Source organism: Capricornis sumatraensis, chromosome 9 (assembly GCF_032405125.1).
Source record: "Capricornis sumatraensis isolate serow.1 chromosome 9, serow.2, whole genome shotgun sequence".
NCBI classification, from domain to species: domain Eukaryota; kingdom Metazoa; phylum Chordata; class Mammalia; order Artiodactyla; family Bovidae; genus Capricornis; species Capricornis sumatraensis.
In genome coordinates, this window is record NC_091077.1 from 106,033,154 (window position 1) to 106,047,138 (window position 13,985).

A 13,985-nucleotide genomic window follows, 5' to 3' on the forward strand; every position below is an offset into this window, starting at 1 on the left:
GCATTCATTTTTAAACGGAGATATTCAAAAATCGTCTCAGATTAGTTTAGAAAACCAGGCAGCTTCCCATGCATACCTGTAATAACATAAGTACGTGCACGTGTACATATATACACCCAGGTAGCGAAGAAGAATCTAATATCAAGCTGTAAACGACACTGATACGTAGGAAAGAAGGTCGACAGGCAACTCACTTTATCACATCTCATCAGCCCCAAGTATCTTAAAGACTTGCTGCTCTGTGCAATCAGGGTGGCCCCTTGGTCCGTGATCTCTTTACACCAGCCAACGTCCACGGTCTCTATTGTCATGCTGTATCGCCCGATGGCTATCAGAGCTGCGAGGGGAGGCAGAGGAAGACAGGAAGCACACATGTCAGCAGCGGAAGGGATCTCTATCTTATTATGACTAGTTCTCTCATTTCCTCACTACATTTGTTCCTGGATGTTGTGTATAAACGAATGTTTTGTAAATGTAATCCAATTTAAAATGCTTTAGGAAAGCGTGCCCTATGACAGAGCCTTTCACAAAGTGAATAATCATTCCATAATTTCCCTTTTATTGGAACACAACCTTTTATCAGTTTTATTCATTACAAGGTTACCTGTACTTCCAAACATTCATATCTGTAGAGGGCATAAACTCAAATGAATTACGCATATAACATTACAGGAAACCCCCAAGGAGTAATTAAATTTTATCCAAGATAAATTTAATAATTTTAAAAAAGAAAAACCTTCGGAAACACCATTTTGAGGTGTGTTATTCTGCATATGAATTTCTTTACCAATTGGCACACTTTCCCCCCATCTGTTCATGATCTGTAAAATGTAAGAGTATATAACATCTTTCACATTAGTCCTTCTTGAGACAGCTGGGAATTAAGAGGACATTATACACAGAGTTGAATTTAGCTGGTGCTAGCATTTGTTATGGTGAATGTCCGCACCGTATCAAAAGTCTTCCTCTTATTGACACAGGGAATGAAGCCGGTCACACAAACACTACCCCTGCCCCTAGTCTGCTTGGCTGTTCAGCCCTGTACCTCTACTGACGCACAGAGGTTTATCCCACAATCTGTGATGTACACCACACATCACTGCAGGACTCCATAACCTGTCACCCCGTCAGAGCATCCAGTCGGTGAATGTGGCTCTTGGCTACAGGCTTCTAGTGAAACACACACACCTCTACGTTTGCAGCACAGCAAAACAGATTTCAATACCTCCAGCCAGACCACGTTTACAGTGCACTGGTGTGTAGAGGAAAACTCTGAACACGACGCCACAAATATTGAAAAAGAATGATAACTGTCTGCTAATTATTTCCTCCTTCTAAGACAGGATGAGCTGACTCCTGTGACATGGAAAGCAGACGATGTTCTCCCATTGACCAGAATGATAAGAGCAGAGGAAGTACTCGTGTAAATAAATGTTAACTCTTAAAGCTTGCAGGGAAAACACAGGGCAAAAACCTCTTTGCTAATTATCTCAGCAATTTTTTAAACTAGAAAACTCATGCCTATGTATTCAAGTATCAAAGCATTCCTAATGCGCCAGATATTTAAAGTTTATAAAAACAACAGTCATGATCCCAGTGTTTTCCAGTGAAAATGCTATTAATATGAGGGAAGAAAAAAAAAACCCCAGAAGTTCCTCAGGATATCAGTTCGCTGATGTCCTCAACTGTGCACATGCTATTCTGGCCTTTAGTTTTCCGAGGAGGCGGGACAGGGCAGGAGCGATCTGCCCAAGGTGTGCTGTGCCGTCAGAGTGATTTTTTCGTGTAGTATAAGCAGCCTCTCAGGTTAATCCTATCGGTGTTCCTGACCTAAGAAAACTGTTGCTATCTCTGGTAGTGTCATAAAATTCATCGGTTATGATATCCTCAGGCTCTCTTATGACAGAAGAATTAGAAGGCACGAAAGAAATCCTTTTCACTACGAAGTGCTCGAATTATGACCTCAAAAGAAGGAGCACCAGATGCAAGGTGACCCCACATGGGTGGACTGTGCATTTCCATCAGGGCTTGGGGCTGGAATGTGAAGGCTCTGCACTCTGCAGACGCCGGTCACTCAGATGATCAGCGGAGCTTCCCGAGGCCGTTTGATGGGCACACGGACAGTCACCAACTGCCGGTTCTGGGTGCTCAAGTCACTAGTGCATGGCAATCCCCTGTTCTCCCTTCTTTTTCGTCTAAATTAAAACACCATAGATAAGACAGCTGAAGATGCAATCAAGGTATTCAGTTTCTGTTTTGCCATAGTTCTGTTTACTGAGGTAAGAATTAAATTTTCCTTTTCCTTAACTCATTCACTGATGCGACAAAAAACCTTGGGAGCACACTAGAGCCCTTTCTCCAGCACTGACGGACGGCCCAGGTGCTGGGCACAGGGCTAGGAATTTCAGGCGTGTTTTCTCATTTAATCCTGACAGCAACTCCACAAAGCCTTATATTAGTTCCTTTTTAAACAGCAGGGAACTGGGTCGCAGAATGCCGGGAGAGCCTTCCTGTCATCTCAAGGTAGCAGGCTGGAGCCGGCAGCCTGCCCCGGGTGAACTCAGCGCCGGGAGCCCGGAACCCTGGGCCCGGAACCCTGGGCCCGGCCCTGGGGGGGCCCACAGGCTACAGGGCCAGCGTGGGGCGCCAGGGGGCACACAGGATCACAGAGCTCGGAGGGCTGGTCAGGAGGGCCCTCAGGAGGGGTGGGGCGTGGGGAGGGGGTTGGGTGGAAATGGGGAACAGCCAGGTAAACAGTCACAACACAGGGCTCACTCCCCAGTGCTTCCACCCCCAAACTTCTCACTTTTCAGATCTTGAGGCAAAGGTCAGCGTCTCAGAACCAATTGCTCCATCACTTTTTCGCTATTACTTGCTTGCTTACCTATGCACTTTTTTTTCTGTCGTTCCCTTTTCCCATTGGGATGACAGATCTACCCACTGCTGTATCCTCAGCGCCTAGCATGTGCCTGCTACCGAGTCAGTTCTTAAACATATTCGCTGAGCATACCAATGAGTGCAACGTGGCCGGCTCTGTTACAGAGACACGCCAAGGGACAGGGCAGCCCCTCAGTCTTCAGGGGACGAGAGGGGTCACGGGAGCCCTCAAGGAAGAGCTGAGCTAGGTCTTGAGGGATCTTGAGAAAGGATTCTCCAGAAAGACACAGGCGCGAGGGCTGGTATGGCAGGCTAAGGAAATAGTGCGTGGCAGGGCAGAGAGACATGAAGGGACAGGGGAGCTGCAGGCCACCCTACGAGGCTGAAATAAAAACAAGGACAAGGAAGTGGTGGACGGAGCCAAGAAACGTCCATTCAGTGATTAGGAGCATCGGGCCCAAGAGATACAAAGAGGAGCAGAAGCGGGCCGAGTCCTCGATGCTGCGAAGCCCACGTTCTAGGAGGAGACACAGATGGGAAGCGGACGAGAAGTATACGTGATCCCAAACTGCAGCCAGCGCTTTGAAGGAAATGGAATGATCACTGTCAGAGTGATGTCTAGGTGGCACCAGGGAGCCTTTCTGGTGAAGTTACTTTTAATCCCTCTAGTCACCCGAAAGTAGTCATGTATGGATGTGAGAGTTGGACTATAAAGATGAAGAATTGATGCTTCTGAACTGTGGTGTTGGAGAAGACTTCTGAGAGTCCCTCGGTCAGCAGGGAGATCCAACCAGTCCATCCTAAAGGAAATCAGTCCTGAGTGTTCACTGGAAGGACTGATGCTGAAGCTGAAACTCCAAAACTTTGGCCACCTGATGCGAAGAGCTGACTCATTGGAAAAGACCCTGAGGCTGGGAAAGATTGAGAGCAGGAGGAGAAGGGGACGACAGAGGAGGAGATGGTTGGATGGCATCACTGACACAATGGACACGAGTTTGAGCAAATTCTGGGAGATGGTGAAAGACAGGGAAACTTGGTGTGCTGCAGTCCATGGGGTCGCAAAGAGGCAGACACGACCGAGCAACTGAACAACAACAACAAATAGACCTACAAAAAAATTAGGCATGGTAGAGGTAAGAAAACTGAGGTTAGATACCTTTCCAAGGCCCCACGCCTGCTGCTGCTGCTAAGTCACTTCAGTCGTGTCCGACTCTGTGCGACCCCACAGACGGCAGCCCACCAGGCTCCCCCGTCCCTGGGATTCTCCAGGCAAGAACACTGCAGTGGGTTGCCACTGCCTTCTCCAACCCTATTAAGTGGCAAAACGAGGGTGCAAATGGAGATAGTCTGGCTCCGGAGCAAGGGCTCACTGTCACAGCAGCAGTGCCCAGCGTGGTGGAGGAGGCCGTGTATATTCAGAATATATTTCCCTTTACCACCATTCAGGACTGAAACGTTACAGCTCAGAGGTAGCCAAGTATTTGCCCTGTATCTGTAAAACAGGGTCCAAGAGAATCTTTAAATTCCAAAATATATACTGAGTGATTTACCTCTCTGTGAATACGTCCTATCTTTGGATATTTTTTTCATCCTCCATGAGCTGCTAAACCAGTATTGTGGTATGGTCTCAAACTCACTTGCGGCCTCACTGCTTAGTAGACGCTGACCTTAGAACAACACTGTAACTTTCCTGTGTCTCAGCTCCCTTACCTGCACAACAGGGAGGTTGACTATTTGTTCTGCCTACTTCACAGGCTTGGTCTGAGGTTCCAGTGAGAAAATACGTGTAAAGGGCTTTGCACTGCATAAATATGATGACTTATTAGATATTTTCCCACACCATTCTACAGTGGCCCAGTGGACTAAAAATGAAGACTTGAATGAGTTTTGAACCATGGAGAGCTCTGGGCAGATGACAGCATCATCTAAATGTGCCGTCACTATGTCGCTGCTGGAGCTCTCGAGTCCTCCTCTGCATCAGTGATCATGAACTCGCAGACTGCGCTGGGGAGGACAGCGTAAATGGAATGCACGATTGCTGCCTTTACTAGAGGCTGCTGACATATTACAGCGGTACTTATGAAGCCTTGGCAAAGGATTAATTATGCAAGACTAATTCCTTATCCCAAATGCAATTTTAATACGTTTTAACATGCTAAGTATAACTAATAAACTTGAATTTAAAAAAGTTACACATTCAAAGCTGTAATTCAGAAACATATGATGATCAAGGTAATACATGAACTCACTGAAAGGTGTTTCCATAGGCAAACAGAGTAACTGAATGAAATGAGCATGCATGTAGTCAATTTTGACAAAGGAACGCCCTTTCTAGGAATTTACCCTGAATCAGTTCAGCTCAGTCGCTCAGTCATGTCCGACTCTTTACGACCCCATGAACCACAGCACGCCAGGCCTCCCTGTCCATCACCAACTCCCGGAGTTCACCCAAACCCATGTCCATTGAGTCAGTGGTGCCATCCAGCCATCTCATCCTCGGTCGTCCCCTTCTCCTCCTGCCCTCAATCTTTCCCAGCATCAGGGTCTTTTCAAATGAGTCAGCTCTTCGCATCAGGTGGCCAAAGTATTGGAGTTTCAGCTTCAACATCAGTCCTTCCAATGAACATTCAGAACTGATCTCTTTAGGATGGATTGGTTGGATCTCCTTGCAGTCCAAGGGACTCTCAAGAGTCTTCTCCAACACCACAGTTCAAAAGCATCAAGTCTTCAGTGCTCAGCTTTCTTTATAGTCCAACTCTCACATCCATACATGACTACTGGAAAAACCATAGCCTTGACTAGACAGACCTTTGTTGACAAAGTAATGTCTCTGCTTTTTAATATGCTGTCTAGGTCAGATGGTCAAGCGTCTCTCTACAATGCAGGAGACCCGGGTTTGATCCTTGGGTTGGGAAGATCCCCTGGAGAAGGAAATGGCAATCCATTCCAGGACTATTGCCTGGAAAATCCCATGGACAGAGGAGCCTGGTAGGCTACAGCCCATGGGGTCACAAAGAGTCAGACACGACTGAGCGACTTTACTTTCTTTCACTTTCTAGGTTGGTCATTACTTTCCTTCCAATGATATATACTTCTAATTACACAAAATTATACATGTACAAGTTTATTCATTAAAGAATTGATTGTTGCAAAATAATGGAAACGGCATAATGCCCATACACAGGAGAGTGGTTAAACTATGCTACATCCTCACAATGGAACACCAGGCGGCCTTCAAAAAAGTTAAATGGGGGAAGACCACTGGAACTTTCAAGTCATTCAGTGAAAAAATTAAGTACAAAAGAGTTTCCATGATGTGCTACCACTATGCAAAGCATAACAGAATTAAGAACAGGAATCTGCTCTCTTGTATGACAGGAGTATGGGAAGGACACAGCAGAAACCACAGGGACTGTGTGCCTGTGGTGGGCTGGTGGGGAAGGGGAGAAAAGGACAGGCGATGAGGTGTGGGGTGGGGGGAGGAGGGGCGCACACTGCCTGGGACGTCTCTTTGGCTCTAGCTTTGACACCACCCTTATGGCAGAAAGTGAAGAGGAACCAAAGAGCCTCTTGATGAAAGTGAAAGAGGACAGTGAAAAGTTGGCTTAAAGCTCAACATTCAGAAAACGAAGACCATGGCATCCGGTTCTGTCACTTCATGGGAAATAGATGGGAAACAGTGGAAACAGTGTCAGACTTTAATTTTGGGGGGCTCCAAAATCACTGCAGATGGTGATTGCAGCCACGAAATTAAAAGACACTTACTCCTTGGAAGAAAAGCTATGACCAATCTAGACAGCATATTAAAAAGCAGAGACATTACTTTGCCGACTAAGGTCCGTCTAGTCAAGGCTATGGTTTTTCCAGTGGTCATGTATGGATGTGAGAGTTGGACTATAAAGAAAGCTGAGCGCCGAAGAATTGATGCTTCTGAACTGTGGTGTTGGAGAAGACTCTTGAGAGTCCCTTGGACTGCAAGGAGATCCAACCAGTCCATCCTCAAGGAAATTAGTCCTGAATATTCATTGGAAGGACTGATGCTGAAGCTGAAACTCCAATACTTTGGCCACCTGATATGAAGAGCTGACTCATTTGAAAAGACCCTGATACTGGGAAAGTTTGAATGTGGGAGGAGAAGGGGATGACAGAGGATGAGATGGTTGGATGGCATCACTGACTCAATGGACATGGGTTTGGGTGGACTCCGGGAGTTGGTGATGGACAGGGAGGCCTGGCGTGCTGCGGTTCATGGGGTCACAAAGAGTCGTACATGACTGAGCGACTGAACTGAACTGAATTTGACTCTCTAAGCCACAGTAATATTTTATATATCTCCCCAAATAAAGAAAATAAAACTAACCAGGATATTCTGCCCAAGCAGAACATCAACAGGAAGAAGTAAACCTGTTACAGATAAACGCCGTGACCAGGACCAGTCATACGGCCACGCTGAAGGGGATGAACGAAGAAGTCAGTCGCTTTGGAAACAAGACTGAATGCTGTAAAGTGAAAACCAAACAGAACTGTCAGAAAACTACTGCAGTCCAGTTAGGAAATCTATTTCTCGCTGTCAGAAAATTACTGCACTCTAGTTAGGAAATCTATTTCTCGCAGGGGTATGAGTTAGTGATTCAGTAACCACTTTATGCATAATCCAAGATTATAAATAATGAGAGCTAGTTTTTTCACTGTTAAAGAAGTCACCAATAAGAAAAGGGGGGAGGCTTAATGAACCTTGCGGTACTGAATTGGAATCAGGGATACGAGAATGAACTCATGGTTTTTTAGACACACATGATAGATAAATACATATAGAAATAACTAACAAATATGGTATAAGCACATGCATGCCTGGCTTAATATACACACATATATTTCCTAGCTTATTCTGCTGAGTGGAAATAGGACCAAGGACACCCCGGTAACAATGGTCTACAAGCACCCAGATCTAAATATCATTCTCCAGTAAATGGAATAAAAGGAATCAGTGTTTCTTAGAAAAATTCCAGACCTGGGACAGGTAAAATAGAAGCTGATTCTGCAGCACCTTGTGATTGTAGAAAAAAAGAAGTGCTTATGAAAGAGCGAGGGTATATCAAAAGGACAGAGGATTCAATCAGAAGGAGCTGCCAATGGCTGCAGCTAGAACAATTTGAGCAGCAAAATAAACAATGATAATACTGGATTATGATTATGGTTCAGAAAATTGAACAAGCATTCACAGCTTCATGTCGATACAAACAAACAGCCAAGGGAGGGCATGTTATAGAAGAGCTCCTACTAATAAACATATAAGGAATAAGGGAAATAAAAAAATGTTATCAGGTGAAGGCCGCGGTATTAATTATTGCAGGCAAGATATACCAATGGATGCTGAAATCAGTGAATGAAAGTTTCGAGGGGAAACATAATATTGGCATAGTGCTAAGGGTATCTGTGTGTGTTAGCTGCTCAGCTGTGTCCAACTCCACATGATCCCATGGACTGTAGCCTGCCAGGCTCCTCTGCCCATGGAATTCTCCAGGCAAGATTACTGGGATGGGTTGCCATTCCGTTCTCCAAGGGATCTTCCCCACCACCACCCAGGGATCGAACCCAGGTCTCCTGCACTGCAGGCGGATTCTTTACTGTCTGATCCACTAAGGAAGCCCACCAAAGGTATTTATCAACTATCAAGGGTTGTAACTTTATAGTGGAGAGACTTAGCAAGATACCTCCTTACCCAAATAATCAAAACTGACAACACTAGCAATAACATATACAGATATAAATGTATCATCTAATTATTTCCACAAATAATTATTCACCAAAATAAATAATTTCAATCTACTCATAAGAGAACACCACACCAACCCAAAGTGAGAAACATTCTATAAATGATTCACCAGTAGCCAACAGAAGGGTCAAGATAATGAAGTGTCAGATAAAGAAGTCTAAGAAAAGAATGAGGAACTGCCACAGACTGGAGGAGTATAAGGAGGCTTGACAACTAGGTATCAACACAACGTGACATCCTGGATTGAATCCTGGACCAGACATGGAAATCAAGGACAAATTTGGTAAAATTCAAATAAGATTTGTAGTTTAGTGAATCTTATCGTTTCAAGTTAATTTTCTTGTTTGATCACTGCACTATGGTTATATAAGCTGTCAACTTAGAGTTAGCTGGGAGAAGAATACATATGAACCCTTTACTATTTCTGCAACTTTTCTGTGATTCTAAAATTTATCTGAAAACGAAGAGAAAGAAAATGGATAAGCTAACAAGCGATATCAAGTGAATGAACTAAGTAGAGGACTAAAATTTTCTAAGTGAAAGCAGGTATTATTTTTACATTGAAAGATCTGATATATAAATGTCAGGACTAAAAATACACTTTTTCCTCATAGGAGAGAGATTAGTCATGCGAGTGCATTAACCAGTGACCTACATGTGCCATTTTGTCCTTTCCAGTTCTACCGTCTGCTGTGGATCTATGTACCTGTAATAAAATCGGAAGCAATGCCCCAGTGCTTGAAAGAATTAAGGTTAAAATTTAACAGTAGGATTAACATCTTTCATGTCATACTTGGATAAAAGCCATTTGCAAAGAAATTTCTTGGCACAGGTACAAAGAGACAAATATGAAAAGTGCTCTTCTTTGTGAAAGCCACAGTAGCTCCCAAAACAAGAGAGGCCTTTCTTGTTGTGTGACGGTCCCAGCGAAGGCTCTCTCTGCCCTGCAGGGCTGTGGCAGGGGCTCCTGGCCCCGGCGGTTCAGGAGACTCACAGGCGCCTAGGAAGAGGACAGACACCCGAGTCCCAGCCCTGGAGACTCTGACTCGGGAGCAGCTATAAAAGCTCCTGTGATCCCAACGTGCACTCACGGCTGAGAACCTCTGGAACAAAATAACCTACAACTCAGGCAAAGGCAGTCAACTGAAAACAGAACTCATCTTGAAGGATATAAACAACTTCTGTGTTCTGATATTTGAAAACAACTTTGTCTCTCCAACAGTCCCAACTCCTTGTACATAATCCAAAGCTTTAATCCCTTTGTTTCTAATGTATGGAGAAGGGAATGGCAACCCACTCCAGTATTCTTGCCTAGAGAATCCCATGGACGAAGGACCCGTGGTGGGCTACAGTCCAGGGGGGTCGCAAAGAGTCAGACACGACTGAGCGACTTCACTTTCACTTTCTTTCTAATGTAGAGCCTGTCTTCCACTTTCAAACATTATTCTGTTCCTCCCAGTATATGAAGCAAATCCAACAGCGACTACAGCCTATAACATTTTTGCCAGTTGTCCTTCTTTTGTTAAGTATTTTCCTTTACTTCATTGCACTTATATATATCTCTAATGCAGCACTTCTAAGAGTTGGTTTCACATGAGAATTATTTATCAACAAGCCTGTCTTCCCACTAGATGGTAAAGTCTTTATAGCAACGAAGGTGGAGAGTGTTTTCCTAGAACCCCTAAATCTGTGGAAACCAAGTGGCACTCAGTTTTCTTATAGTCTTAATATAATTTTTGGAAGTATAACCTGCAGGCAGAAAACTGCACCAGTCCTCAGGGAACGGCCTGATGAACTCTGACAAAGTTGCCACAGCTGTGCACCAGCATCTGGACTGAGATGCGCAGCAGGACCAGCACCCCTGCAGCACCCTCATGCCCAGCACCAGTCACTACTGTCCCCCAAAGGGATAGCCACAAGCTCGACTTCCAGTCGCCCAGACCAGTATTCTTACTTTTGAATGTCAACCACTCAACACACTTGTGCTGGCTTTTCAGCTGTCCACTATGTTCCTGAGATTCGTCTGTATTGCTGTGTGTACTGGAAGTCTGCTCGTTCTCAATGCTGAAAAGTCATGCACTCCAGTACAGATGGGCATCTGGGCTGTCTCTGCTTTTTGGCTATCAGGTACAGTGCTTCTGTGGACAAGAGCGTAGGTGTCTTTGTGGGAATATGTGTTCTCATTTCATTTGGGTAAATACCTGACAGTGGGATTAATGGGTCATATGGTTAAGTGTATGCTTAATTTCCTAAGAAACTGCCAAAGCATTTTCTAAAGTGGGTCTGCCGGATTACATCCCCACCAGGAACACGAATGCTCCAGTGAGCCCACAGCTGTGCCAACACTTGGTAGTATCTGTCTCTCTGATTACAGATGCTCCAGCGGCTCTGAAGAGGTGCCTCGCCGTGGGCTCCACTTTCATCTCCCTAAGGACTAATCGTGCTGTGTGCCTTTTCCGACACCACGCATTTCCAGAAAGCCCTAGTTCAGTGCCTCTATCCTTGCAATCACTCAGTAAGCTATAATAACTACTAAACTGCTGAAGAAGAAAAGCACATACATATTTTTTCTATTATTAGGCTATAGCAGAGAATAGTTTTCTAGACAACATATAATTTTCCATGTAATTTGAAGAAAACTCCCAGGAAAATAAACTTAATCTGTCCTCTGGAGACATGAAAAGTCTTAAAGTTTCTTAAAATATGAAAGCAAATTCAAGGGAAGAAATAAGGTCATGGAGAATTTTCTAAATGCTCATTTCCTTGTGAAAATTTCGAAGACTGTGGAGTACGCTTCACTTTAGGAACTCTACACCTCTAAAAATCAACTGAAAAATAAATCTTAAACAAAAATTGTCCGACAGCGGCGGGTAACATTAGAGTGGAAAATCTGCATTGTGCTGGAATTTTCAGGATGCTGCACACAGGGCATTTATTTTACGTGACTCTGCTTTACCGAGTTCCGAACAGCAATGCGAGAGAACTGTCTAACTCAGAAAGGGAGCGAGCTGGCTGTGGCCCTTGACCTTTCAGGGAAGAGGCTCTCCTGCCCTATACATCCTGAAACGGAAACGCAAGCATTATTTATAGGCTGTGCCTTCTTTCCTTCCTATGAGATAAACAAGCTAGTGGAAAAGTAAGAGTTCAAATGAAGGAGTTTTTAAAAATAAAGGTCTTTATATGCATCAGGAGCAAGAATAAATATTTCTCCCCTTTATCCCTTCTTGACTATTTTTATTTTAATGCAGAAAGACACAAATGTGATTGAGCAGGCAGAAACTACTTCTGAATGTGGGACTTTCAAAAGTGTAAGGAACAAGGGGCGCATTTAGAACCTGCCTTCACTGAACAGGAATCTGATCCACAACTCTGATTTCCAGTGGTGCTGTATTTGCTGGTAACTAACCCTTTGAGTGGAATGTTAGGTTCCCCTGACAATCTCCTTATTAAATTTAGAATTTGAGATGAGGAAGAGAAAAAAAAAACAAAAACACCTTACCACTCTAACATTTGTGGAGAACCTAAAGTCCCTGGTTCAATAATTCTTTTTTATTCCAGCCTGCATAAATACATATATTACTTATCAAAGAATTATGCATCCTTTTCAAAATCCTGACATTATATTAGATTTCCTCACTTTATAAGAAGCAAATTCTGGGCTTAAACATGTCCGTTCGTAGATATGGAAAAGTACAGTGGTGTCTCTGTCATCTCTCTTGGTTGGCCCCTTTCTGAACTGAATTTTCCAGACCACTGTAAAGACAGCATCAGTTTCAAGCAGGCATCGGCTACTAACACCTATCTGCCCTGGAGTACAGGAAAGTACGATGCGATTTCAGCAACTACCATTTAAGAAACACAGGCTAGTGACAGCAGAGGCGCTGCTGAGCCGCCCAGTCAGCACTGTGAAAGCGTCTTGACATTGAGCAGAAGGGAACCATAGGAAGAGAGAACAAGGAGGCATGTCAGCATTGTGCTCTTTCTTTCAGCAAACGCTAACTGAGCACCTACGAGGCACCAGGAATGTTTCAGGAGCTGGGGGTAAAGAGAGCAAATCCCTGCCCTTGTGAAGCTTGCATTATGAAAGTAAATAAATAATAAGCATATATGGGATTTTGAGCGGTAACAGTGCTTTGGAGAAAAATAAAGCAGGGACCAGGGGGTAGGAGTGCTCTGGTTTTAATTAGGACTAACAGGAAAGACCGCACAGAGAGAGTGGCATCTGAACAAAGATCTGAAGGAGAGGACATCAAGTCCTGCAGGCAGACGCCCGAGGGAAAGGCACTGCATAGGGAAAACCTCGTGCGGAGCCCATGAGGGAGGCAGGCTCCTGGCCCGCTCTAGAGTGAGCACAAGGGCAAGACGGTGACTAGTAGGCTTTAGACTGGGGAGCTGGCGGAAAAGGGGGCTGGGCAAAACCATCTTTTAGGCCCATGTAACGGCATTGGCTTTTACTCTAAATAAAGTGAGAATACCTTGGAGAATTTGTAGCAGAAGGCTGTTGTTATGAGCTGAAAAATTTTCAAAGGACGTCTCCAGCTTCTGGATGGAGAACAGACTGTATGGGGGCAAGAACAGAATCAGGCAGATGAATAAGCAGGCCATTGCAATTACCTAGATAGGAAGGGATGGTGGCCTGGCTCAGGGCGGCACAGGAGCAGAGGGAGAGGAGTCGAGCTGTGAGCCGATGTTAAGGAGAGGACCAACAGTACTTGCTGATGGGCTGGGTATGGAATGGGAGAAAGAGAACAGCCAGGAATGTCCAGAGAGAAGAGATCGCTGGGCGCACTGGGGTTTGAAAGAAACTCCCTGCGTGTGATTTTACACAGCTGCGCTAGGTGCCCTTGCTTTGGCAGGGATTTACTGGGCTTCGTCTACCGGATACAAATCCCACTGAGAGGAGCAAGGACCACCTTGCTTCTTATTCACATCATCATTATCGTGCACAGGGCCTTTACTTGTGAGGACTCAATAGATGTTCATTTAAATATATGCATTTTAGGCATCACAATCACAGGAACTTGGGGAAAACTTAGGAAAAGGTTTTGCTTGTATTCTCTGGGGTTCATGTTTTTCTTTTGTTCTAAAAATGTGCATTGAGTGATGACTGCAGGTATCTTTGGGGGAGGCTGTGGGTAACGTATTTTTCCTTAAATATTTGTTCATTTTCAGATGTTCAACATGAGGCATGTTTTACTTTCACAAAGGATTAACCACTTTTTATTTTTTCAGAGCTCTATTGGACAGATCATTCAATTCTACCAGAGTAAAGTGAAGAACCTGACATTCCCTATAATGTCATTTCTCACCCACTCAGCACTCCTTAAGGCAA

General features: G+C 44.4%; 1 protein-coding gene across 1 annotated transcript in view; it reads right to left on the reverse strand.

The window, feature by feature from the left end:
* The window catches only part of FBXL17 (F-box and leucine rich repeat protein 17), a 512,147-nt gene that overhangs the window by 21,645 nt on the left and 476,517 nt on the right, over nt 1-13,985 (reverse strand). The window contains exon 8 of the mRNA XM_068979792.1: nt 195-337. Within this exon, the coding sequence (XP_068835893.1) occupies nt 195-337 (143 nt within the window). The remainder of the gene's footprint in view (nt 1-194; nt 338-13,985) is intronic.